We start from the raw sequence: 27,756 nt of genomic DNA, 5'->3' as shown, positions 1-27,756 counted from the left end.
GAGCCGCAATTTTAAGAGTGGATGTGCGAAGCGCAGCTGCTCCCATCGAAAACTAGTCGTGCAGAGCTAGGCAAGTTTACAAGAGATATAATATTATGAATATATTGTCACGGCCTACGCCACCAAAGTAGCAATACCCCCCCCCCCCAAGTGTTTTAAACAGTGCTGATGTTGAGCTTGAGCCTCTTTGATTGCAATTTGTGGAAATAGTCGAGGAAAATATTATACAAGGCAGATAGCGACTTTGCGTGGTGTGTGCCGCGGTAATGCTAGTCATCACTTTATTTTTCGCGTATGCTTTAACACACCTTTCACTTTGTATTTTGCTTTTGTTGTACGCTAATGTACAGTGGAGTCACTGAACATGATAGAGACCGTGTATAGAATTAATTGACTAATTAAAAAAAATCCTGACGCCCAACTTGAACCGATCGGCTATACTTCAAAGTGAACTAATATTGTTTCCCAGTCTTTATAGTTTGTTTCAATGCAATATCAAATCTCCGCGATCGCCATCATGATTTTAACCGCCTTCCTCGCCATCATGATTTTAACTGCGGACAAGTTTGTATGTACAGTATCTTGGTAAGCTATATCTGTTTGCAGGTAAATACTTGGCTATGGCACTTACCCGTAATGAAGTTGCACCTGAAGATGCAAATATTGCAAAGTTTCTTCAAGTAGCTCTTATTAATCTGCACCAGCCAAATACGCTGGTACTTTTAGGAAAATCGGAATGTGCGTTCTCAATTTCAGGTTATAACTTTCAGCGAAGAAACACCCTAAGCTCTGCTCCCTTTGCGTGGTCTACTAAACCAACTTGCCTCACTAGCAGCTCATAATTTCTCAAACTTGCATCGTGAGGCAAAACTAAACGGGTGCAAGCACGAGGAGACAACATGGCAGTTGTAGGCGATAGATTCGGTTGGTGCCCGGGCATGTTGGTGGCGCATTTCGAAAGTGACGAAAAGGCCCTGCGAGATGCACGTGCACACTTTGTATAGTTGCTGTATTGGACAGCAAACTTTTTTTCTTATCTGAGCAGTTTTACCAAAGGAAGCTTCATCATATGGCGTGATAAATGAAGCGAATCCACAGGTTGAACCACATCATAGCCTCGCTGTGCTTTTGTACTTTTTTAGCTCACAAAATTTATTTGTACATATAAGCGACAACTTGCCACTAATAAGGCAGCACTTGTTTCTTTACCATATGATCATCTCCGATGTGCTGCTGCCTCAATATTTCAAATTCTCAGCATTTACACCATTGTATGCTAACTTTTCCTTCAAAGTGAGACAAGCCACATGTGTATCGTAGATCAAGAAGCATGCCAGTTTTACGTACTTGCAAGGTAAACATCAGAAATGCACAGTTGATCAAAAATACTAGTTTAATGGTGCATCTACATAGCAGAGCACCTGTGGCACCTCGGGAACAAGATAATGCCACATATGTTACAAGAGATAATGAAAAAAGACGGGATGTTCCGTGAACAAATAGAAACAAAAATAAAATGGCACGTGGCAGTGAGCGAAGGCGGCAAGGGGGGAGGAGCCCGTGGGACTTCAGCGGATGAACGTAAGGTGTGTGTTTAATATGTGGAAGAAAAAAAAAATTCAAAATTTTGGCGACTGAAATGAGGGTGACTTAGTGAGTGCGCTCATGACGAGAGTAAACACGGTTATTATTTTTTTTTCAAATCTCTTTTGAAAGCCACGAAAAATCTGTATGTGGTGCAGCCTAACAGAAGGTCCGTGAAGGCAAATTATGAATTTGTCATTGTACAAAGGCCTTTTTTTTTCATGTGCACCATCCCCGCCGCGGTGGTCTAGTGGCTAAGGTACTCGGCTGCTGACCCGCAGGGCGCGGGTTCGAATCCCGGCTGCGGCAACTGCATTTCCGATGGAGGCGGGAATGTTGTAGGCCCGTGTGCTCAGATTTAGGTGCATGTTAAAGAACCCCAGGTGGTCTAAATTTCCGGAGCCCTCCACTACGGCGTCTATCATAATCATATAGTGGTTTTGGGACGTTAAGCCCCACATATCAATCAATCAATCATGCGCACCATAAATAGTGCTCAAAAATTAATTGCATATGTTGTTTTCATCCTCGCTGTATTCCGTGCTGTTTATGATGTAAAAAAAAGTAGCACGCTGAAGTGGTGCTGCTTTTGGGCAACAGTTGAAAATGGCGGGATGCATGAATGCGGAATTCTGCCGCTTACACTCAAATCACTCTTGTGGTCACCTCCCACTGTTTGCAGCATGTGTTGTGTATACACAGCTGCATATTTGCTAGCTAGAAAAATTTGATTTTAGGTGTTTCACGCCATTTACCATGTAACTATTCCACAATTGCACACATTGATCAGCAGGCTTTCAATTGCGCTGAAGAACACAGGTGCCATAAAATTCATAGTCGATTCTTTCAAGAAACCGTATGTAAAGGCTGAAGCTTCATGCGTACATACACACACACATACCATATTGTTTTTTGTACTTTATGAAAGCTGCGAAGGTCTCATGTGCCTCCAAGCGTAACCTGTCTTATTTATTCTCCATCACCGCAAAAGTTTTGTGAGTTTCAAATAAAAGTACTTTGCGCATGGCCACTTTTGGGTAATTTTTTTGTGTAGGTGTTATTTGAGCAGCCTACAGTGTTTACTTTATAAGCCTGTATGTATATGTTGCATTATAAGGATGCAGAATGTGTGTAGCTGTACAATATAGATGAAGTGTAAAAATTAAGTGTGTCTATTGTAGTGTTCCTGCAACCAATCTTACCCCCGTATTCTAGAACGTCCCTCCACTCAACGCTTCACCTTCACTTGAGATGGCTGATGGGAGCGCCGTCTCTAAGCAGAGAAAATTGCTGCATGTCAGCAATAATCTGCTGTGATTCTCGAGTAGCGCAGCGTCGCTTTCAAACGAGCAGCGGCACAGTGCTCAACTCTGTCAAGTGAAGGGTGAAAGTCGAGTCGGAGAGCGTTTATGAATATGGGGGTTAGTTTTGTTGTCTTGTTAACCTGCCATTAACACTGGATTGATGCTACTTTGCTCTAGCTGTACAGTGCTCTCCAAGGCTCAAGGAGGCACCGCACGGGGAAGGCTCGGAGCAAACCATGCGTGAGTTTCCTTTCATTGTTACACTATGCACGTATTAAGTGATAGACTTTAATGTATGCTATTTGTATTGTGCAAGTTTTTGGGGACATACAACTTCCAACACTTATATGTTCTGACGAAAATCACGCAAGAATGAGAGAAGCTTGTGCAAAAATTATGCAAGAGTGTAAGAAGCTTTTGCAGAAGTCTGTGAAATGAAGTTTTGAAATTTTGTTGCAATGTGTCATTGTACAGTGGTCAACAGTCTTGCTCAGCATGCTTGACTGCAGGGCTCCCGGCTGCACAGGCGCATCTACGGAGTGCCTGATGCATGATGGGCCAAATGTCAGCCTGCACACTGGTGCCTCTTATCCCCGTTTGTCTGTTACATCAGTGTCTCTTGCAAAGGGGATCAACTGTGCTACCTTTTTTTTCGAATGTAATGAGTTCTTTTTCCAGATTATTGTTTTAAGGTAGAGCCTCGCATTTCTATCAAATACTGAAGATTCTATTTTTCCTTCTAGATGCTATGAAGTCACTCCTTGTGTTACTATAGAGTGAACACTGTTATGAGAAAAGCTACTTTATGGAGTTAACTCACTCCATATTGACTTAACACACAGAATTGGTGAAAACTACACTCCATTCCAGCTGCATTATGAATAATATTCATTTGCATACTTCTGTTTCTTTTGTTTGTTTGTTGGCTGGAGGTTTGGAGTATAGGGTGGCCAGAGGGCACTGTGTAGTCTTTCTTCATCTTCCCAATTTTGTGAACATCAATTGATAGCCGTATGGGAAGCAGCCAGCATGCTGAAACAGCGGTGCAAGCATGCAAGATGTTCACCATTGCATGCAGTCAGTTGCTGTGAGCAACCTACTGCATACAATTAACTGCGAGTGGTGAACTAAGGCTGCACTATGTGTGCCTCCTGGAAAGCTGCAATGGTAAAGTGCCACAATCGTATAGTAACATGGATAACATCGCAATTTGTTTGTTGAATAATTTTGCAACAGAATCAATGGAGTTTTGGATAAATTTGTGTATCTGCCTGGTTCATCAAAGCTACAGAGTCAAATGCGGTATATACTCGCGTATTATGTGTACTTTTTTTGTCAATCCGGTCATGTGCGAAGCTAGTAGGAATCGCTGGCCTAAAAGCTCAACTGGGAACATATGTTGCAGGCGCTGTCACAGCTGTCTCAAAGCGGATTGTCATTTGTTTGCTAAGCCTGTTCAAATGCCCCCATTTTCTTGAAGTTCTTCCGAACAGTGCTCACAAAAACCAGTTCCCACGACAGGGTTATACCAGAGAACAAAAGTACTCTCCAATAATTGTCGGGAACCCAACGTAAAGTAAGATGCAGACAAGGAAGCGCAATGCCAACACAGTGCTGTGTGTGTCGCCCTTCATGTGTGTGTGTGTTCATTCCTTGTCCCAGTCTTCTATTGCGTTGTGTTCCTTCCGATATCTAACCAACACACCCAAGCTTCTATGCTAAGTCTTATTCAACGCACTCTTCTGCTGGCTCCCATACCGAATATTGCATGTCGAAGAACTCCACGCTGATGTGCTTAGCGGTAACACGGTTTCAGTTTTCTTCGGAAAGCTTTATAACGGTAAAAACGCAATAACCAGATGGCGAAACAGGAAAAAAAAATGAGTGCGAAAACCTGTCTCATCTAGTTGATGTGACAGGTCCTTGCACGCGTTCAACATCTGTGCTGTGTCTCGGGAATACATTCTTGCCGTGGAAGAGGTGGGAAGATAGGAGGCAAACCTTTAGGCATTTTGGACTGCACATAAACAAGTTTCAGTTTTCAAGTTCGACATTCCTGGGAAAGCATAAAAGTTCATGGAAGAAGGGACCTTGCACTTAGTCCATTTTGTGTAAGACTGCACTCGCCTGCTCGACAAGAGATGTGCCCGACCAGAGCATCATGAAGTCAAATGTGTCTGTGTGTGTGCTGGCAAGGTGGCTCTGGCTGGTTGGGGAGGGCAAAGTATGCGAGCAAAAAGTTTCTTGTAGTAAAGCAGGCTGGCTAATTATGCTGGTGAGCAAATTATGTGAGGATGCAAATTGTGCGAGTAAATATGGTATGTACTCTTGTATGTTTCAGCTCTATTGCTACAAATCCTGCGGATCCAACTTGGCATCCGGCAGCAACAAAGAGAGGTTCTGCAGGAGGTGCGACAGCTGAAGCACAAGGTACGGCTCTTGTCCGTGCCTCAGCACGCCCAGCCAGCACAGCGCCCCTCTGACCTTCCCCGGCTGCCTGCTGGTACAATTGGAGAAGTGGAGGCAGCAGAGGCAGCTGTGCAGAGTAAAGCTGTGGCTGCGGCTTTGGTGTATATTTCTTGATTTTTAATATGCCTATGTAACATGCAGAAATTTAGTACTGCTTTAAGATACTGTGTTTCGGGAAACAAACTAGTCAGGTTATCTCATGAGCCACTGTACTACAGTCGAATATGAATAATTCGTACTCAAAGAGGCCAGAAAATTTGTTCAAAATAAAAGAAGTTCAAAATAATGAAAGTTGCCGTAATTACTTGAATCTAACACGCACCTTTTTTCCGGTTAAGAGAGTTCATAAGTCGCATGTGCGTTGAAATCGAGTACGAAAAAAAAATGAATATGGTCATTCTATTGCCATCGCCACTTACAAAATGGCCGCCGCCTACGTGCGTCGGCATGGCGCGTCGGTCATTTCTGCCTATGTGTTTCCCAGGCGCGGCACTTCATACGTGTGCTGAGGAGTTCGTCATCTTGTAGTACATTAGCATCGACGACATGGTAGGGCCGACTCCAAAAACTCGACGAGTGCACCACAATGCTGCTTCTAAAAGAAAAGTCGTCGCGTGTGCCGGAACGGACAGAAATCGGGCCGCATCGCGGTCATTCGGAGTTCCCGAAACGTGCGTGTGGGACTGGCGGAAACAAAAGCAGAATATTGTCGACAGCAAAGATTCACGCAAAGGCTTCAGTGGACCAGAGCAGGGTCGGTTTCCACAAATTGAAGAGCTGCTCGGCGAGTATGTGATTAAGCAGTGAGCGGCACAGCGACCCGTGACGACAGAACTGCTCCAAGTGCAGGCTATGCAGTTAGCCTTAGAAAAAGGGCTAATGCAGAGCCATTTTAAAGCGAGCAGGTGCTGGCTAACGAACTTTATGAAGAGAAAAGGTTTTTCCCTCCGAAGGCGAACGGGCATATGCCGGAAGTTGCCGGAGGAGTACGAAGAAAAGCTTCAGAGTCTTCAGAGGTTCCTCCTAAACTTGCGGCACAACAACGGCTACTTGCTTGGGCAAATCGGGAATGCCGATCACACGCCTCTTTACTTCAACATGCCTGGCACCACAACCGCCTAGGAGAAGGGGGCGAAGCAAGTTTGTGTACTGGCATCGGGCCACGGTAAAACTAGAGTGACAGCAATGCTCTGTTGCACGTCAGATAGGCATAAGCTTCCCCCGTACTTCATATTTAAACGGAAAACGCTCTCAAAAAGAGTCGTTTTCGCGAGTGGTGTGATCAAGCGGGCCAACGAGAAAAAAGGGTGCGCATTGCAACCGATGTCTTAGTGTTTTTTTTTTGTGGAAATCGGGCGCGCGTTACAATCGAGGGCGCGGTAGAATAGAGTAAATACGGTAAACGAGCGGAGGGCTCACCATGCAGTGATGCATGTGCATGGAGAAGTTTTATTCACAAATTACAGGACATCCGTCATTAATTAAAGTAGTCAATACATGTCTATACACGTTGGCCTTGCAACGAGAACAAGTTTTGCGTGCAGTTTGCAAAGCATTTGTACTTCGGCTTCAGTATTCTCCTGGCAAAAGAAGTTGCGCGCGGCAATGTCCAGTGCTGACACTCTTCGAAGACAACTGTGTTTCCACTGTTACCATCTGCGCTGCAGCCGGAGCGTGGCCAGCACATGTCGAGAATGGAGGAGCGTCTCCACCTGGAGAAAAGCAGATCGGCATTCGAGAGAGAAACACTCCGCGGCAGCTTTTTTTTTTTTTCTCTCTTCATGCGCGGTGTTGAAAGGAGAAGAGTCTCTACTTAGCAGGAACGAAAAACAGGGAAGCGTGACACCGGCGCGTTGCAGATCGGCATGAGAGAGCCAACTCTCTGTGACAGCTTTTTTTCCCCTCGTTCTCTTCATGCGCAGTGTTAAGAGGAGAAGGGTCTCTACGTGGCAGGGACGGAAAAAGCCGAAGCGGGGCACAGGAATGTCGCAGATTGGCATTTGGCAAACATTCCACCGTGGTCTTTTCTTTCCTTTTCTTCATTTTCTTCTTCAAGCACAGCGATGAGGTGTCTGAAGTGCCACCGCAGGATTGGGCGGGGTGCTGAGAGCATTTTCGGAGCGCGGTATAGCTTTGATAGGACCACAGCGTCAGTTCGAATTAAGTGTGTTGGAATTATTGAGATTCCACTGTATTTACTATAGTCTGTGAAGTCCGAGTGAACTGTCCTAAGCTAGCAGACGATGTAGGCGGCATCGTGTGTTTGATGGGCAGTGACTAGCAATAGCCTGCTTAAAACAGACATTCAGTAATTTTGTTCATTTATCACCCTATTTCGTGTCCGCTGCCGCTCTCTCTACTTTGAGCTACAGTTCACCCTGCCTTGTGTTAGCCGATTTCTTACTTTTTTAAAAATCTAACATGCACCCAATTTCGCAGTGTGAAGAAAAATGCACCTTTGTTTATTGTGATGAGATTTCTATAGCGACATGCCTCTTTGTTGGCTATCACAGAAAAATATAAACAGCAAATGGTGCGACCATCTAGTGCGACCTTTATTTTCTTATCAGTTTCATCTATGACCAAGATTTGGTCGCTCTAAGGTTGCCTCTTAGTACGCCTTGATCATGTTCATTTATCTTGTTGTGCTCTGCTTACAATGCATTGAATAAAAACATGTCCAAGCTTCTTTTTGAATTCCACATATTTTATCGTTTTTCACCTGTAGAAGCAACTCCTGGTCAACATTCAGGCAAAGACATTGTAACCTCGAAGAAACGTGTATTGGAATTTGAGCACTGTACAAAGTAATTATACTATTTCATAGCTAGAATCAATACTTATTAAGGGTTATAACAGTGTTGTATTTGATTTCATAACAGCGAAACTGCATTCAGAGAAGGACTCTGAAAAGTTCTCACACTGAGTGTGAGAGGGCTGATGTGGAAACCATTTTAGGTCAAGTGAGTTGAAGTTAGCGTAAAAAAACAATGAAATGTCGTGATGCCCAAAAATTCAAGTTGTTGTTTTCAGTGTCCTCTTCTTGCAGATTTCTATCATGAAAACATTTCGATGTGCTGTTGCGTTTACCCCATCTATGCTTCTTGCATTTTTTTACAGCGCAAGCACCTCCTGCAGATTGGGGGACGTGGCCTCCGAGAAATTGGTGTGAATGCCATGAAGGCTGTATTGGCACATGCCGTGCAAGTGCTGTACAGCCTTCATGGCAGAAAAGGGAAAAGGGCCTTTGTGAACCTGAGGCTCTGTAGATTAGTGACAGGTTAGACTTGTTCATTGTTTTATGTGTGTGTACCCTTGTGTATTCTCTGTACTGCAGTGCTTCATGTGTGCTATGGTATTTCTGTTCTCGTATGCAGGTGTCATCTGCCAAAAAGCAGGGTGCGACCAGGCGGAGGCCCTCAACTGTATTAAGAGATGGCTGCCAGGGTCTGGTGACCGCTGTGGGGACAGGAAGCGGCTCTTCAGAGAAGCATTTGTTGTGGAGCAGCCCGATGATCCCCACTCTCAGAGTGCAGATTATCGGCTGCTCGCGGCAGCTGGCTTCCTGCCCAGCCACTGCAGCCAGGGCCTTGACAGCACCACTGTCACTGTGCCCCCAACGCAACCTGACCTGCAGTAGAGCGGGCCTTTTTTAGTTGTGTATATATATTTTTCAATGTATACATTTTTTGTTGTACCAAATAAATAAAAAAAACAAAGAATAAATAGTCTGCAGACTGTCGGTGGTGCACTGTTCGGCTAGCTTATGCTGATTCGGAAGCACCATCACCATGTTTTAGTTACAAAATAATGCTCTAAACTATGAATATTCTCGATTACCATGTAGGGGACATATGTGGAGATTGCAAGTGGGGGACATGCGCTTTCAAAATTTACTTCCTAACGACTTTTTTCGATCTGCTGTACCAAATACCAGTACCAAATAAAGCACTCGCTATTGCAAAAGATAAATTGGTAAAAAAATAAACTACACTTCTAGTGTTAGCAAAGGGAATGAGGTATAAAAGATAAAATAGATCGAGTAACTGCTTTCAGTTCTCAGCATTCAATTTTCTGTTGCCCCAAGTATACAGGGCTGCAAAGCTACAAGAGCGGGTCATCAAGGCATATTGTTTAAATCTTCCGGTAAGAAAAATTCGCTCCTAATAATGGTTACATAATGGCAAGCCAATCAGTAGCCAATATTCGTCGTGCAGGAAACATCGGTGTAATAACGGCATTTGATTGGCTGCAATGTGGCCCTGGATTGGTCCAATGTCGGTCGTACATCCGTAGCCAATATTCGTCGTGCAGCAAACATCGGCGTAAAAATGGCATGTGATTGGCTGAAATATGGCCCAATGTTGGCCGAACATTGGCAGCTTTGTCGGCAATACGATGGGCCTTCGTCGGCCCAATGTTGGTTGCATACTGGCTAAAACGTCGGCCCATCATTGGCTTGAACGTCGGCCCGACATTGGAAGAAATTGCACTTCCGACGTCGGCCCGACGTCGGTGCCGATGTTAGCCGATGTTGGTCCAAGATTGGTCCAACGGTGGCGTGCTGCCTGGGAACGAGTACGCGCGTGCCTATTCAAAAACGAGTATGCGCGTGCGCCTTCCAAAACGAGTATGCGCGTGCGTATTCCGAAACGAGTATGCGCGTGTGCATTCAAAAAAGAGTATGCTTGTGCGCATTCAAAAACGAGTATGCGCGTGCCTATTCGAAAACTAGTATGCGCGTGCGCATTCAAAACGAGTATACGCGTGCGCATTAAAAAGCGAGTACGCGTGTGCATGTTCAAAAACGCGTATGCGCGTGCGCATTCAAAAACGAGTACGCGCGTGCCTATTCCGAAAGGAGTATGCGCGTGCGAATTGAAGAACGAGCGCATTCAAAAACGAGTATGTGCTTCGCATTCCAAAACGAGCATGCGCGTGTGCATTCAAAAACGAGTATGCACGTGCCTATTGCAAAACGAGTATGCGCGTGCGCAATCAAATACGAGTATACGTGTGCGTATTTAAAAACGAGTATGCGCGTGCCTATTCCAAAACGAGTATGCGCGTGTGCATTCAGAAACAAGTATGCGCGTGCGCATTCAAAAACGAGTACGCGCATGCCTATTCAAAAACGAGTATCCGCGTGCACCTTCCCAAACGAGTATGCGCGTGCCCATTTCGAAACTAGTATGCGCGTGTGCATTCAAAAAACGAGTATGCGCATTTGCATTCAAAAACGAGTATGCGCGTGCCTATTCGAAAACGAGTATGCGCGTGTGCATTCAAAAACGAGTATACGCGTGCGCATTCAAAACGAGTGTACGCGTGCGCATTCAAACACGAGTACGCGCGTGCCGACTCAAAAATGAGCATGCGCGTGCGCATTCCGAAACGAGTATACACGTGCGCAGTCAAAAACGAGTATGCGCGTGCCTATTCGAAAACAAGTATGCGCGTGTGCATTCAAAACGAGTATACCCGTGCGCATTCATAACAAAGTACGCGTGTGCATGTTCAAAAACGCGTATGCGCGTTCGCTTTCAAAAACGAGCACGCACGTGCCTATTCCAAAATGAATATGCGCGTGCGCATTCGGAAACGAGTATGCGCGTGTGCATTCAAAAACGCGTATGCGCGTTCGCATTCAAAAACGAGTACGCACGTGCCTATTCCAAAACGAGTATGCGCGTGCGCATTCTGAAACGAGTATGCGCGTGCGTATTCTGAAACGAGTATGCGCGTGTGCATTCAAAAACGAGTATGCGTGTACGCATTCAAAAACGAGTACGCGCGTGCCTATTCAAAAACGAGCATGCGCGTGCGCATTCCGAAACGACCCAGGCAGCACGCCACCGTTGGACCAATCTTGGACCAACATCGGCTAACAACGGCACCGACGTCGGGCCGACGTCGGAAGTGCAACTTCTTCCAATGTCGGGCCGACGTTCAAGCCAATGATGGGCCGACGTTTTGCCGATGTTTTAGCCAGTATGCAACCAACATTGGGCCGACGAAGGTCCATCGTATTGCCGTCGTTTTGCCGACAAAGCTGCCAATATTTGGCCAACATTGGGCCATATTTCAGCCAATCACATGCCATTTTTACGCCGATGTTTGCTGCACGACGAATATTGGCTACGGATGTACGACCAACATTGGACCAATCCAGGGCCACATTGCAGCCAATCAAATGCCGTTATTACACCGATGTTTCCTGCACGACGAATATTGGCTACTGATTGGCTTGCCATTACGTAACCATTATTAGTAGGTAATTTTTCTTAGCGGAAGATGTAAACAATATGCCTCGATGACCCGCTCTTGTAACTTTGCAGCCCTGTATACTTGGGGCAACAGAAAAATGCTGAGAACTGAAAGCAGTTACTCGATCTATTTCATCTTTTATACCTCATTCCCTTTGCTAACACTAGAAGCGTAGTTTATTTTTTTACCAATTTATCTTTTGCAATAGCGAGTGCTTTATTTGGTACTGGTATTTGGTACAGTAGATCGAAAAAAGTCGTTAGGAAGTAAATGTTGAAAGCGTATGTCCCCCACTTGCAATCCCCACATATGCCCCCACATGGTAATCGAGAATATTCATAGTTTAGAGCATTTTTTGTAACTAAAACATGGTGATGGTGCTTCCGAATCAGCATAAGCTAGCCGAACAGTGCACCACCGACAGTCTGCAGACTATTTATTCTTTGTTTTTTTATTTATTTATTTGGTACAACAAAAAATGTATACATTGAAAAATATATATACACAACTAAAAAAGGCCCGCTCTACTGCAGGTCAGGTTGCGTTGGGGGCACAGTGACAGTGGTGCTGTCAAGGCCCTGGCTGCTGTGGCTGGGCAGGAAGCCAGCTGCCGCGAGCAGCTGATAATCTGCACTCAGAGTGGGGATCATCGGGCTGCTCCACAACAGATGCTTCTCTGAAGCGCCGCTTCCTGCCCCCACAGCGATCACCAGACCCTGGCAGCCACCTCTTAATAAAGTTGAGGGCCTCCGCCTGGTCGCACCCTGCTTTTTGGCAGATGACATCTGCATACAAGAACAGAAATACCATGGTACACATGAAGCACTGCAGTACAGAGAATACACAAGGGTACACACACATAAAACAATGAACAAGTCTAACCTGTCACTAATCTACAGAGCCTCAGGTTCACAAAGGCCCTTTTCCCTTTTCTGCCATGAAGGCTGTACAGCACTTGCACGTCATGTGCCAATACAGCCTTCATGGCATTCACACCAATTTCTCGGAGGCCACGTCCCCCAATCAGCAGGAGGTGCTTGCACTGTAAAAAAATGCAAGAAGCATAGATGGGGTGGACGCAACAGCACATCGAAATGTTTTCATGATAAAAATCTGCAAGAAGAGGACACTGAAAACAACAACTTGAATTTTTGGGCATTACAACATTTCATTGTTTTCTTACGCTAACTTCAACTCACTTGACCTAAAATGGTTTCCACATCAGCCCTCTCACACTCAGTGTGAGAACTTTTCAGAGTCCTTCTCTGAATGCAGTTTCGCTGTTATGAAATCAAATACAACACTGTTATAACCCTTAATAAATATTCATTCTAGCTATGAAATAGTATAATTACTTTGTACAGTGCTCAAGTTCCAATACACGTTTCTTCGAGGTTACAATGTCTTTGCCTGAATGTTGACCAGGAGTAGCTTCTATAGGTGAAAAACCATAAAATATGTGGAATTCAAAAAGAAGCTTGGACATGTTTTTAATCAATGCATTGTAAGCAGAGCACAACAAGATAAATGAACATGATCAAGGTGTACTAAGAGGCAACCTTAGAGCGACCAAATCTTGGTCATAGATGAAACTGATAGAAAAATAAAGGTCGCACTAGATGGTCGCACCATTTGCTGTTTATATTTTTCTGTGATGGCCAACAAAGAGGCATGTCGCTATAGAAATCTCATCACAATAAACAAAGGTGCATTTTTCTTCACACTGCGAAATTGGGTGCATGTTAGATTTTTAAAAAAGTAAGAAAACGGCTAACACAAGGCAGGGTGAACTGTAGCTCAAAGTAGAGAGAGCCGCAGCGGACACGAAATAGGGTGATAAATGAACAAAATTACTGAATGTCTGTTTTAAGCAGGCTATTGCTAGTCACTGCCCATCAAACACACGATGCCGCCTACATCGTCTGCTAGCTTAATTCACACACTTAATTCGAATTGACGCTGTGGTCCTATCAAAGCTATACCGCGCTCCGAAAATTCTCTCAGCACCCCGCCCAATCCTGCGGTGGCACTTCAGACACCTCATCGCTGTGCTTGAAGAAGAAAATGAAGAAAAGGAAAGAAAAGACTGCGGTGGAATGTTTGCCAAATGCCAATCTGCGACATTCCTGTGCCCCGCTTCGGCTTTTTCCGTCCCTGCCACGTAGAGACCCTTCTCCTCTTAACACTGCGCATGAAGAGAAAGAGGGGAAAAAAGCTGTCGCAGAGAGTTGGCTCTCTCATGCCGATCTGCAACGCGCCGGTGTCACGCTTCCCTGTTTTTCGTTCCTGCTATGTAGAGACTCTTCTCCTTTCAACACCACGCATGAAGAGAGAAAAAAAAAAGCTGCCGCGGAGTGTTTCTCTCTCGAATGCCGATCTGCTTTTCTCCAGGTGGAGACGCTCCTCCATTGTCATCATGTGCTGGCCACGCTCCGGCTGCAGCGCAGATGGTAACAGTGGAAACACAGTTGTCTTCGAAGAGTGTCAGCACTGGACATTGCCGTGCGCAACTTCTTTTGCCAGGAGAATACTGAAGCCGAAGTACAAATGCTTTGCAAACTGCACGCAAAACTTGTTGACTCGTTGCAAGGCCGACGTGTACAGACACGTATTGACTACTTTACTTAATGACGGATGTCCTGTAATTTGTGAATAAAACTTCTCCATGCACATGCATCACTGCATGGTGAGCCCTCCGCTCGTTTACCGTATTTACTTTATTCTACCGCGCCCTCGATTGTAATGCGCGCCCGGTTTCCACGACAAAAAAAAAATCACTAAGACATCGGTTGCAACGCGCACCCTTTTTTCTCGTTGGCCCGCTTGATCACACCACTCGCGAAAACGACTCTTTTTGAGAGCATCTTCCATTTAAATATGAAGTACGGGGGAAGCTTATGCCTATCTGACGTGCAACAGAGCATTGCTGTCACTTTAGTTTTACCGTGGCCCGATGTCAGTACACAAACTTGCTTCGCCCCCTTTTCCTAGACGGTTGTGGTGCCAGGCATGTCGAAGTAAAGAGGCGTGTGATCGGCATTCCCGATTTGCCCAAGCAGGTAGCCGTTGTTGTGCCGCAAGTTTAGGAGGAACCTCTGAAGACTCTGAAGCTTTTCTTCGTACTCCTCCGGCAACTTCCGGCATATGCCCGTTCGCCTTCGGAGGGAAAAGCCTTTTCTCTTCATAAAGATCGTTAGCCAGCACCTGCTCGCTTTAAAATGGCTCTGCATTAGCCCTTTTTCTAAGGCTAACTGCATAGCCTGCACTTGGAGCAGTTCTGTCGTCACGGGCCGCTGTGCCGCTCACTGCTTAATCACATACTCGCCGAGCAGCTCTTCAATTTGTGGAAACCGACCCTGCTGTGGTCCACTGAAGCCTTTGCGTGAATCTTTGCTGTCGACAATATTCTGCTTTTGTTTCCGCCAGTCCCGCACGCACGTTTCGGGAACTCCGAATGACCGCGATGCGGCCCGATTTCTGTCCGTTCCGGCACACGCGACGACTTTTCTTTTAGTAGCAGCATTGTGGTGCACTCGTCGAGTTTTTGGAGTCGGCCCTACCATGCCGTCGATGCTAATGTACTACAAGATGACGAACTCCTCAGCACACGTATGAAGTGCCGCGCATGGGAAACACATAGGCAAAAATGACCGACGCGCCATGCCGACGCACGTAGGGGGCGGCCATTTTGTAAGTGGCGATGACAATAGAATGACCATATTCATTTTTTTTTTCGTACTCGATTCTAACGCACATGCGATTTATGAACTCTCTTAACCGGAAAAAAGGTGCGTGTTAGATTCAAGTAATTACGGTAACTTTCATTATTTTGAACTTCTTTTAATTTGAACAAATTTTCTGGCCTCTTTGAGTACGAATTATTCATATTCGACTGTAGTACAGTGGCTCATGAGATAACCTGACTAGTTTGTTTCCCGAAACACAGTATCTTAAAGCAGTACTAAATTTCTGCATGTTACATAGGCATATTAAAAATCAAGAAATATACACCAAAGCCACAGCCACAGCTTTACTCTGCACAGCTGCCTCTGCTGCCTCCACTTCTCCAATTGTACCAGCAGGCAGCCGGAGAAGGTCAGAGGGGCCCTGTGCTGGCTGGGCGTGCTGAGGCACGGACAAGAGCCGTGCTTCAGCTGTCGCACCTCTTGCAGAACCTGTCTTTGTTGCTGCCGGATGCCAAGTTGGATCCGCAGGATCCGTAGCAATAGAGCTGAAACATACAAGAGTACATACCATATTTACTCGCACAATTTTCATCCTCACATAATTTGCTCACCAGTATAATTAGCCAGCCTGCTTTACTACAAGAAACTTTTTGCTCGCATACTTTGCCCTCCCCAACCAGCCCGAGCCACCTTGCCAGCACACACACAGACACATTTGACTTCATGATGCTCTGGTCAGGCACATCTCTTGTCGAGCAGGCGAGTGCAGTCTTACACAAAATGAACTGAGTGCAAGGTCCCTTCTTCCATGAACTTTTATGCTTTACCTAGAATATCGAACTTGAAAACTGAAACCTGTTTATGTGTAGTCCGAAATGCCTAAAGGTTTGCCTCTTATCTTCCCACCTCTTCCGCGGCAAGAATGTATTCCCGAGACACAGCACAGATGTTGAACGCGTGCAAGGACCTGTCACATCAACTAGATGAGGCAGGTTTTCGCACTCATTTTTTTTTTCGGTTTCGCCATCTGGCCATTGCGTTTTTACCGTTCCTTGTGATAGGCTACAATAATTATATACGAGGCAGATTGCTGTTATAAAGGTTACCGAAGAAAACTGAAACTGTGCTCCCGCTAAGCACATCAGCGTGGAGTTCTTCGACATGCAATATTCAGTATGGGAGCCAGCAGAAGAGTGCGTTGAATAAGACTTAGCATAGAAGCTTGGGTGTGTTGGTTAGATATCGGAGGAAATACAACGCAATAGAAGACTGGGACAAGGAATGGACACACACACACATGAAGGGCGACACACACAGCCCTGTGTTGGCATCGCACTTCCTTGTCTGCATCTTACTTTACGTTGGGTTCCCGACAATTATTGGAGAGTACTTATGTTCTCTGGTATAACCCTGTCGTGGGAACTGGTTTTTGTGAGCACTGTTCGGAAGAACTTCAAGAAAATGGGGGCATTTGAACAGGCTTAGCAAACAAATGACAATCCGCTTTGAGACAGCTGTGACAGCGCCTGCAACATATATTCCCAGTTGAGCTTTTAGGCCAGCGATTCCTACTAGCTTCGCACATGACCGGATTGACAAAAAAAGTACACATAATACGCGAGTATATACCGCATTTGACTCTGTAGCTTTGATGAACCAGGCAGATACACAAATTTATCCAAAACTCCATTGATTCTGTTGCAAAATTATTCAACAAACAAATTGCGATGTTATCCATGTTACTATACGATTGTGGCACTTTACCATTGCAGCTTTCCAGGAGGCACACATAGTGCAGCGTTAGTTCACCACTCGCAGTTAATTGTATGCAGTAGGTTGCTCACAGCAACTGACTGCATGTAATGGTGAACATCTTGCATGCTTGCACCGCTGTTTCAGCATGCTGGCTGCTTCCCATACGGCTATCAATTGATGTTCACAAAATTGGGAAGATGAAGAAAGACTACACAGTGCCCTCTGGCCACCCAATACTCCAAACCTCTAGCCAACAAACAAACAAAAAAAACAGAAGTATGCAAATGAATATTATTCCTAATGCAGCTGGAATGGAGTGTAGTTTTCACCAATTCTGTGTGTTAAGTCAATATGGAGTGAGTTAACTCCATAAAGTAGCTTTTCTCATAACAGTGTTCACTCTATTGTAACACAAGGAGTGACTTCATAGCATCTAGAAGGAAAAATAGAATCTTCAGTATTTGATAGAAATGTGAGGCTCTACCTTAAAACAACAATAATCTGGAAAAAGAACTCATTACATTCGAAAAAAAAAGGTAGCACAGTTGATCCCCTTTACAAGAGACACTGATGTAACAGACAAACGGGGATAAGAGGCACCAGTGTGCAGGCTGACATTTGGCCCATCATGCATCAGGCACTCCGTAGATGCGCCTGTGCAGCCGGGAGCCCTGCAGTCAAGCATGCTGAGCAAGACTGTTGACCACTGTACAATGACACATTGCCACAAATTTTCAAAACTTCATTTCACAGACTTCTGCAAAAGCTTCTTACACTCTTGCATAATTTTTGCACAAGCTTCTCTCATTCTTGCGTGATTTTCGTCAGAACATATAAGTGTTGGAAGTTGTATGTCCCCAAATACTTGCACAATACAAATAGCATACATTAAAGTCTATCACTTAATACGTGCATAGTGTAACAATGAAAGGAAACTCACGCATGGTTTGCTCCGAGCCTTCCCCCTGCGGTGCCTCCTTGTGCCTTGGAGAGCACTGTACAGCTAGAGCAAAGTAGCATCAATACAGTGTTAATGGCAGGTTAACAAGACAACAAAACTAAACCCCATATTCATAAATGCTCCCCCGACTCGACTTTCACCCTTCACTTGACAGAGTTGAGCACTGTGCCGCTGCTCGTTTGAAAGCGACGCTGCGCTACTCGAGAATCACAGCAGATTATTGCTGACATGCAGCGACTTTCTCTGCTTAGAGACGGCGCTCCCATCAGCCATCTCAACTGAAGGTGAAGCGTTGAGTGGAGGGACGTTCTAGAATACGGGGGTAAGATTGGTTGCAAGAACACTACAATAGACACACTTAATTTTCACTTTCATCTATATTGTACAGCCACACACATTCTGCATCCTTATAATGCAACATATACATACAGGCTTATAAAGTAAACACTGTAGGCTGCTCAAATAACACCTACACAAAAAATTACCCAAACGTGGCCATGCGCAAAGTAGCTTTATTTGAAACTCACAAAACTTTTGCGGTGATGGAGAATAAATAAGACAGGTTACGCTTGGAGGCACATGAGACCTTCGCAGCTTTCATAAAGTACAAAAAACAATATGATGTGTGTGTGTATGTGTATGTATGCATGACGCTTCAGCCTTTACATACGGTTTCTTGAAAGAATTGACTATGATTTTTATGGCACCTGTGTCCTTCAGCGCAATTGAAAGCCTGCTGATCAGTGTGTGTAATTGTGGAATAGTTACATGGAAAATGGCGTTAAACACCTAAAATCAAATTTTTCTAGCTAGGAAATATGCAGCTGTGTATACACAACACATGCTGCAAAGAGTGGGAGATGACCACAACAGTGATTTGAGTGTAAGCGGCAGTATTCCGCATTCATGCACCCCGCCATTTTCAACTGTTGCCCAAAAGCAGCACCACTTCAGCGTGCTACTTTTTTTTTTACATCATAAACAGCACGGAATACAGCCAGGATGAAAACAACATATGCAATTAAATTTTGAGCACTATTTATGGTGCGCATGATTGATTGATTGATATGTGGGGTTTAACGTCCCTAAACCACTATATGATTATGAGAGTTTTGTTGAAAAAACAGGTCACTGACCAATGTCAAACAAAACAATGACGTTTCGGGACCCGTACGGGTCCCTTGTTCACAATGGAATGACGGCTGAGCAACAGGTTCTTATGTAACGTTGAGCGCATGACGCAAAGTCCGGGAGTACACGTGGTTTAGTGTGCCAGATGATCTATTGATTGTGTTACTTGTCGTCTGAATGATTAGTGATTCGAGGTTCAGTCTGGTTGTAAAATTCTTCTCCGTGGCTACGATGCGTGCGTTGTCCCAGCTTATCTCGTGGCCCGTCTTCTCGGCATGCTCTGCGAGTGCATTTGTCACTGTGTGGCTCTTGGCGAAGTCATTTTTGTGTTGCATAAGACGTTTGCAGTTTTTTCCACTCGTGCCAATGTACACCGATTCGCAATCGGCGCATGGTATCTTGTAGACCACACCAGGAAAGTGTTGCCGAGGGAGAGGATCCTTCACATTTAGCAACTCAGCCTTAAGCTTGCTTGCTGGAACATGCGCGATCTGTACACCACGTTTTCTGAATAGACGGGCTAGGGCTTCGCTCATATTTCGAATATAAGGAATCGATGCACGCTTTTTTGTAGACGATGTGTTATGCATAGCCTGACTAGTTGACTGCAGTTTATGCATGACGGATTTAGTTGTTTTCCTAATAAAAATCTTGGGGTATCCATTCTTGATCAGGTCATCTTCAATGGTCCGGAGCTCCTCCTGCAGGCTTTCTTCATCGGAACAAATGCGAATCGCTCGTTGAACTGAAGACCGAATCACTGAGCGTTTGTGGGCTACCGGGTGGACTGACTCGTAGTCGAGGTATCTACCGGAGTGCGTTGGCTTTCGGTACACAGCCAACACAGCCGAAAGCCAACGCGCTCCGGTAGATACCTCGACTACGAGTCAGTCCACCCGGTAGCCCACAAACTCTCAGTGATTCGGTCTTTAGTTCAACGAGCGATTCGCATTTGTTCCGATGAAGAAAGCCTGCAGGAGGAGCTCTGGACCATTGAAGATGACCTGATCAAGAATGGATACCCCAAGATTTTTATTAGGAAAACAACTAAATCCGTCATGCATAAACTGCAGTCAACTAGTCAGGCCATGCATAACACATCGTCTACAAAAAAGCGTGCATCGATTCCTTATATTCGAAATATAAGCGAAGCCCTAGCCCGTCTATTCAGAAAACGTGGTGTACAGATCACGCATGTTCCAGCAAGCAAGCTTAAGGCTGAGTTGCTAAATGTGAAGGATCCTCTCCCTCGGCAACACTTTCCTGGTGTGGTCTACAAGATACCATGCGCCGATTGCGAATCGGTGTACATTGGCACGAGTGGAAATTACTGCAAACGTCTTATGCAACACAAAAATGACGTCGCCAAGAGCCACACAGTGACAAATGCACTCGCAGAGCATGCCGAGAAGACGGGCCACGAGATAAGCTGGGACAACGCACGCATCGTAGCCACGGAGAAGAATTTTACAACCAGACTGAACCTCGAATCACTAATCATTCAGACGACAAGTAACACAATCAATAGATCATCTGGCACACTAAACCACGTGTACTCCCGGACTTTGCGTCATGCGCTCAACGTTACATAAGAACCTGTTGCTCAGCCGTCATTCCATTGTGAACAAGGGACCCGTACGGGTCCCGAAACGTCATTGTTTTGTTTGACATTGGTCAGTGACCTGTTTTTTCAACAACGCCTTTACCTGACCAGACGGCATTCCGTCGAACTCTCGACTATGATTATGAGAGACGCCGTAGTGGAGAGCTCCGGAAATTTAGACCACCTGGGGTTCTTTAACGTGCACCTAAATCTGAGCACACGGGCCTACAACATTTCCGCCTCCATCGGAAGTGCAGCCGCCGCAGCCGGGATCCGAACCCGCGCCCTGCGGGTCAGCAGCCGAGTACCTTAGCCACTAGACCATCGCGGCGAGGATGGTGCGCATGAAAAAAAAAAAAGGCCTTTGTACAATGACGAATTCATAATTTGCCTTCACAGACCTTCTGTTAGGCTGCACCACATACAGATTTTTCGTGGCTTTCAAAAGAGATTTGAAAAAAAAATAATAACCGTGTTTACTCTCGTCATGAGCGCACTCACTATGTCACCCTCATTTCAATCGCCAAAATTTTGAATTTTTTTTTCTTCCACATATTAAACACACACCCTACGTTCATCCGCTGCAGTCCCACGGGCTCCCCCCCCTTGCCGCCTTCGCTCGCTGCCACGTGCCATTTTATTTTTGTTTCAATTTGTTCACGGCACGTCCCCTGTCTTTTTTTTAATTATCTGTTGTAACATATGTGGCATTATCTTGTTCCCGAGGTGCCACAGGTGCTCTGCTATGTAGATGCACCATTAAACTAGTATTTTTGATCAATTGTGCATTTCTGATGTTTACCTTGCAAGTACGTGAAACTGGCATGCTTCTTAATCTACGATACACATGTGGCTTGTCTCACTTTGAAGGAAAAGTTAGCATACAATGGTGTAAATGCTTAGAATTTGAAATATTGAGGCAGCAGCACACCGGAGATGATCATATGGTAACGAAACGAGTGCTACCTTATTACTGGCAAGTTGTCACTTATATGTACAAATAAATTTTGCGAGCTAAAAAAAGTACAAAAGCACAGCGAGGCTATGATGTGGTTCAACCTGTGGATTTGCTTCATTTATCACGCCATACGATGAAGCTTCCTTTGGTAAAACTGCCCAGATAAGAAAAAAAGTTTGCTGTCCAATACAGCAACTATACAAAGTGTGCACGTGGATCTCGCAGCGCCTTTTCGTCACTTCCGAAATGCGCCACCAACATGCCCGGGCACCAACCGAATCTATCGCCTACAACTGCCATGTTGTCTCCTAGTGCTTGCACCCGTTTAGTTTTGCCTCACGATGCAAGTTTGAAAAATTATGAGCTGCTAGTGAGGCAAGTTGATTTAGAAGTCCACGCAGAGGGAGCAGAGCTTAGGGTGTTTCTTCGCTGAAAGTTATAACCTGAAATTGAGAACGCACATTCCGATTTTCCTAAAAGTACCAGCGTATTTGGCTGGTGCAGATTAACAAAAGCTACTTGAAGAAACTTTGCAATATTTGCATCTTCAGGTGACACTTCATTACGGGTAAGTGCCATAGCCAAGTATTTACCTGCAAACAGATATAGCTTACCAAGATACTGTACATACCAACTTGTCCGCAGTTAATATGATGATGGCGAGGAAGGCGGTTAAAATCGTGATGGCGATCGCGGAGATTTGGTATTGCATTGAAACAAACTATAAAGAATGGGAAACAATATTTGTTCACTTTGAAGTATAGCCGATCGGTTCAAGTTGGGCGTCAGGATTTTTTTTAATTAGTCAATTAATTCTATACACGGTCTCTATCATGTTCAGTGACTCCACTGTACATTAGCGTACAACAAAAGCAAAATACAAAGTGAAAAGTGTGTTAAAGCATACGCGAAAAATAAAGTGATGACTGGCATTACCGCGGCACACACCATGCAAAGTCGCTATCTGCCTTGTATAATAATTTCCTCGACTATTTCCACAAATTGCAATCAAAGAGGCTCAAGCTCAACATCAGCATTGTTTAAAACTCTTGGGGGGGGGCATTGCTACTTTGGTGGCGTAGGCCGTGACAATATATTCATAATATTATATCTCTTGTAAACTTGCCTAGCTCTGCACGACTAATTTTCGATGGGACCTGCTGCGCTTCGCACATCCACTCTTAAAATTGCGGCTCGAGAGGTTTTGAGCTTTCACTTGTTTTTGGGCCAGGCAATTTGTAGTGAAAGCAAGATAATAGGCCCTCATAGGTTGTGGCGGGCAGCCGGTGTACGCCGTGGCTGGTGTATGTGTCGCACATCTTGATTATCTGGTCTTGTATGAAGTGAACGAGCGAGGCCTTCCTAATCCAATGGGCTCGTTAAAGTAAGACAACAAAAAACCACAATGCTTCCACATCGTTCACAGCAACAGATGACGAGCCCCCAACAAACCGCACTGCAGCACGTGAACTGCCGTAGGTATCCAGGGAGTTACCCGGGCATGGCGGGAGAGGGCGACAATGGCAGAAGTGACATCACAAGAACACTATGTATAAAGGGGACATTTAAAGACTTTTTTCCCATTTATAAACTTCGTGCACTGTTCTGTCACAATTTATAGCTCAGAATAGTTGTATCTTGAAAAGGGCACTAATTCATAAGCCCAATGGTTCAAGGATGGGTGCATTTAGGGGGCCCATTCTACGTTTTACTTATGCCCTTCAAGAACTTGCTTACAGGGCCAAAGTCCTGTTTCAGAAAGAACACGCTAGTGCGTGGCCAGCAGTCCGTCAAGCATTAGTGCTGGTGAGATTTGGAAATGCAGCGCATGAGCGTCCTCATCTGCTACTTCTCTGCTGATGCTCTCGGGGCTTACTTGTGAGGCACGGTCCTTCGCACTTTTCATTTTCACACTGTAAATCAACTGATACCAACTCTGCCTTCCATTATTTAATAAACCAATATTTCATGGTCACGAGGACGAGCTTAAAATGTTTGCTACATCAAACCTGAACAGCATTTTGAGTCATCGAAACTTTCTAGTTGCAGCGAGCATTATGCGAAAAATATGATGTGCTTTACGGTGACAACTTGCAAAACACTGCAGCAACGATTAAAATCATGCATTTTTTGTGCTCACGGGAAATCCCTGAAGCAGGAGGCACTGGGCTAGATAGATTGCGCAGCTAAAATACGGATGCGCTTTCCAATGCTGTCATGCGTACAGGCGGAGAAATGGCAGACAAAACTGGGCGCACCCCGATTCTATGCGCATGCGTCCCATTCACAAGTCTCGCTGCCAGTTAGCACCACATGGCTCACTGTCCATGAGCTCGCTTGTTTCCTGTAACAGTGGACCATACGGTACACCTATTTAAAAACGAGGATAGAATGTATATAATGCAGCATCTGATGAAGCCATGACGATGTGTTGCTGATGAAATCTGGAACTCTAGTTAGTACCCTTATTGTTAACCAGCCGACCGACTAGCAAAAAGATTTGCGACTGAAATGATGGCATCTACACCTGCCCTTAAAGGGACACTGAACAAAGTTTTTGCCGCCGAGATTTTCAGCCAAAGCAAAAGATTGGGCCATGAAATTCATAGACAATAATAATTTCAAGCAGAAACTACGAAAACATACTGAATTTAATGAGCCTTTTACAAAATGCCGCGTCTAGCTCTTAGACACGGCGTTTTCTAAAAGGTCGCGACATTTATTTTTCAAGTTTTGTTTTGTTATTCAAGACAAATCTACGGTGCATGGTTCACAGAAAACAAAATTGCCTCGGTAAGATTTCTTTGCGAGCAGCTTACCAATTTTAAGGCAGGAGCGTTGATTCGTGAACTGAAGCATGCGAGTGATCGATCTTGCCTGCTATTGGCTAGGCGACAAAGGCTTTACCTTATGTCCTGGTGTAGCTAATTCACGCAAATGGAGCAGAAAATGTGCATTATCATTTATTTCACCTAAATATCACACGTATGTGACTTATTGTCGGTGACAGGTGATCAGGATGAAGTCGACAAGTTGCAAATCTGAACAAGAATTCACTCGAATGAAAAACCAACCTATACTCACGTGCACGGTGAAGTCGAACACGTCGTCCGTCAATGTTGTCGCTGATGCCCGAAGGAAAAGAGAAGAGGACAAGCGACGGGGTCGTCTCTTTCTATAAAGTCGGCGGAACTGCCAGAACGGCCAACACAAAAGGCATCGGGTTGACATTCCTCCATCTGGGCATCAGTCGCTCCACCCGGGCATGCAGCTGCTACTGGTTCTACTACTATCCTCTTCCCCGTGCCTCTTCCCGACATTGCAGTGTTGCTGCCATACTCGCGAACCTTTTTAAATTAAAGCACGCAATCATGTATTATCGTGCGCCATACTAAACTTAAAAACAGTGCGCCGGTACATGAGATCACGAAGCGCGGTCCACGCCATCACAAGAGCAATTAGAGAAATGAAACAAAGAAAACAAAATTGTATAAAATATTTTGTCTCAATACGACCCGCAATCCAGTTTCCTGCAGCGGCTTTTGGCTCTGTATGAACGGCCAAGCCAGTGCCAAGCCAAGCTTGCGTCCCTGATCAGCTGTTTGTTTCCATCGAGAATTCAACAGTGAACTGGCAATTTGTTTAGATGATATTGCTAAAGGGCTTGAAATTGAATATTTCTCTACGTACTACTGCTGTACTTTTCCTCTCTGTTTCCTGATCACAGTGATGAGATTGAGGAGGTTACAATTTAGAAAACAGCAAGTGCAGCTCAAGCATTGCTAGTATCGCTGTTTCGGCAATAAAATGTTACAAAGATTTTGCCCCGCGACCTGCTTGCCGTGTTCGAGCACCCAGTAGAAATTTACGGTGCCGCGTTTGAGAGAGTTGAATAAAATTGCAATATTACGAAAGAAAGGCTCTGAAGCAACATCGCATTTTATCAGGCCTACACCTCCCACACCTAGACGAGTAAAACTCGTCGATATTATCTTGCAAAGCTGTGTATAACATTTAAAACACATTCTTTAGCCCACGATGAATTGTTCTCTCGTGTGGCTTCTCCATTTGGTACTGTCATGTTACCTTACAAAGGCAACTTTCCATATTTAGTCTCTTTAGATGTTGCAAAAGCTTGACACGTGGTGTGTATGCCATACTGATAATTCTCCTCGTAACCTGGGTCCGCCTCTTTAAACAGCGTCGCATTTTATTGTTCGCAATTGTGTTTATTTTATACTGTAAGCGAGCTGTGTGATTTCATCAATATTCACGAGTGTTCACTGACTATACAAACACGTGCGTCTTATTTGGTGCGGTGCACGTTTGTATGTAGCAAAAAATGTCATTTCGTCAGCGTGTGTCTGCATACACTTGCATGCCCTGCAGTACGTGTACATAATTAATGCAGTAAGGACTGCAATGCATAGCCTTGCATGGGACATATATTCCATGCACCCTCAGAGAAATGGTGTTTGTTATGAGCCTACTGTTTATCATTACATTTTTTTTCGTTAAAGTTTCATCTCCATATAAAGCAGCTGTATCCAGGCACGAGCTTCAGCAGCTTCCTCGTTGTTCCATTTTAAATAAAAACACCAAGCCTACCCGAATCAATGATCTGTTTGCTATCATTACTGATATGTGTTCTACGATGTACACAAGGACAGTAGTATACAAAAAATAGGGAGGGAATTGAATGCCCTGCCTGCATGGCTGAGCCGTTTCACAAGATCAGGCGCTGCGCTGTGAAGCTTCCTACCGGCCTGCAGAAATTCAAGGGAGCGTACAATAGCGTGGTTCAAGAGGACTTGTGGGGAATACTAGACACACTGGGTGTAAAAGATGGAGTCACTAATCGTTTAAAGGAAATCTATAAAACTAACAAGGTAGTTAAAAAGTGGGAAAAACAGGTATCCAAGCCCACAGTGGTGAAACGTGGACTTAGGCAGGCGTGCCCACTGTCACCCTTCTTATTCATGATGTACCTACAAGGATTAGAGGCCAAGTTAGAGGCAAGGGGACTTGGCTTCAACCTCTCTTTAGTCAAACAAGGAAAACTCATTGATCAGGCACTACCAGCATTAATCTACGCAGATGATATAGTGCTAATGGCCGACAACAAGGAAGATTTGCAGAGGTTGATGGACATCTGCGGTAATGAGGGAGATAGGTTAGATTTTAGATTCAGTTAGGAAAAATCGGCAGTCATGATTTTCAATAATAACAAAGGTAGTGAGCTTAGAATGCAGGAAGTCACGCTAGAGATAACAGATAAATACAAATATCTGGGCATATGGATAAGCAATGGGACCGAGTACCTAAGGGAACACGAAATATACGTGACGTCTAAAGGTAACAGGAATGCAGCAGTGATGAAAAATAGGGCACTGTGGAATTACAATAGGTATGATGTTGTGAGAGGAATATGGAAAGGGGTCATGGTTCCTGGGCTGACGCGGTTTTGTGCATGAGATCAGAGGTTCGAGCAAGATTAGAAATTAAGCAACGTAGAATAGGTAAGGCTCGCGGGAATACACCAAATCAAGAAGTACAAGGTGATATGGGTTGGACATCATTTGAGAGCAGGGAAGCTAGCAGCAAGATAAAAGTTCAGAAGCGATTGAGAGAAATGGGGGAGGAGCGATGCGCTAGGAAGGTTTTCAGCTACTTGTACATGAAAAATTTCGATACAAAATGGAGGAAGCGAAGCAGGAAATTGATTGGTAAATACTTAGAAAACAGCAGGTGGCCAAACCAAAAAGAACTATCGGTTAAGAAGAAAGTGAAGGAAACAGGGCCTGACATGTGGAGAATTGGCATGATTAAGAACTCCGCACTAGAGATCTATCGAACTTTTAAGCAGGAAATTGCCAAGAAAAGGATCTATGATAATACTCGGGGTAGTTCTTTACTGTTTGAGGCCAGGACGGGAGTATTGCGAACCAAGACATATCGGGCCAAATATGAAGAGGTAGACACAATATGCAGTGCGTGCGAAGAAAAAGAAAAAACTGCCGAACACTTGACAATGCTCT

At 44.7% G+C, this 27,756-nt stretch overlaps 2 protein-coding genes across 3 annotated transcripts; one reads left to right on the top strand and one right to left on the bottom strand.

Moving 5' to 3' along the window:
• Positions 1-8,242: 8,242 nt before the first annotated feature.
• Positions 8,243-9,141, top strand: LOC142769401 (uncharacterized). Its single transcript, XM_075872619.1, has 2 exons — positions 8,243-8,637; positions 8,735-9,141. Exons 1-2 carry the CDS (start codon positions 8,361-8,363, stop codon positions 8,995-8,997), a joined length of 540 nt encoding a protein of 179 aa, XP_075728734.1. The 5' UTR covers positions 8,243-8,360; the 3' UTR covers positions 8,998-9,141.
• Positions 9,142-15,157: 6,016 nt separating this feature from the next.
• On the bottom strand, positions 15,158-25,418 carry LOC142769400 (uncharacterized). Of its 2 annotated transcripts, none has more exons than XM_075872618.1 (3): positions 24,803-25,418; positions 18,006-18,068; positions 15,158-15,855 (listed from the first exon to the last, which is right to left on the bottom strand). In XM_075872618.1, the coding sequence occupies exons 2-3, from the start codon at positions 18,007-18,009 to the stop codon at positions 15,614-15,616; spliced, it is 246 nt and encodes an 81-aa protein (XP_075728733.1). In that variant the 5' UTR covers positions 18,010-18,068; positions 24,803-25,418; the 3' UTR covers positions 15,158-15,613. The 2 variants fall into 2 exon arrangements, with proteins under 2 accessions (XP_075728733.1, XP_075728732.1); XM_075872617.1 differs by having other exon boundaries at positions 18,006-18,060; positions 24,803-25,417.
• Positions 25,419-27,756: the final 2,338 nt, after the last annotated feature.

The sequence above is a fragment of the Rhipicephalus microplus genome, chromosome 8 (assembly GCF_043290135.1).
Source record: "Rhipicephalus microplus isolate Deutch F79 chromosome 8, USDA_Rmic, whole genome shotgun sequence".
Lineage (NCBI taxonomy): Eukaryota > Metazoa > Arthropoda > Arachnida > Ixodida > Ixodidae > Rhipicephalus > Rhipicephalus microplus.
The sequence above is the reverse complement of the archived record's forward strand: the minus strand, read 5'-3'. Positions and strand labels throughout refer to the sequence as shown.

What these genes read in the sequence shown, in the direction of transcription:
- LOC142769401 (XM_075872619.1), top strand. Translation starts at nt 8,361, where the DNA reads ATGCCCAAAAATTCAAGTTGTTGTTTTCAGTGTCCTCTTCTTGCAGAT. An exon ending in GCTCTGTAGATTAGTGACAG is followed by an intron (nt 8,638 to 8,734) that starts GTTAGACTTGTT and finishes TCTCGTATGCAG; the next exon opens with GTGTCATCTGCCAAAAAGCA.
- LOC142769400 (XM_075872617.1), bottom strand. Translation starts at nt 24,949, where the DNA reads ATGTCAACCCGATGCCTTTTGTGTTGGCCGTTCTGGCAGTTCCGCCGA. An exon ending in TGTTCGACTTCACCGTGCAC is followed by an intron (nt 18,061 to 24,802) that starts GTGAGTATAGGT and finishes CTAGCTGTACAG; the next exon opens with TGCTCTCCAAGGCACAAGGA. An exon ending in AGGCTCGGAGCAAACCATGC is followed by an intron (nt 15,856 to 18,005) that starts GTGAGTTTCCTT and finishes TGTATGTTTCAG; the next exon opens with CTCTATTGCTACGGATCCTG.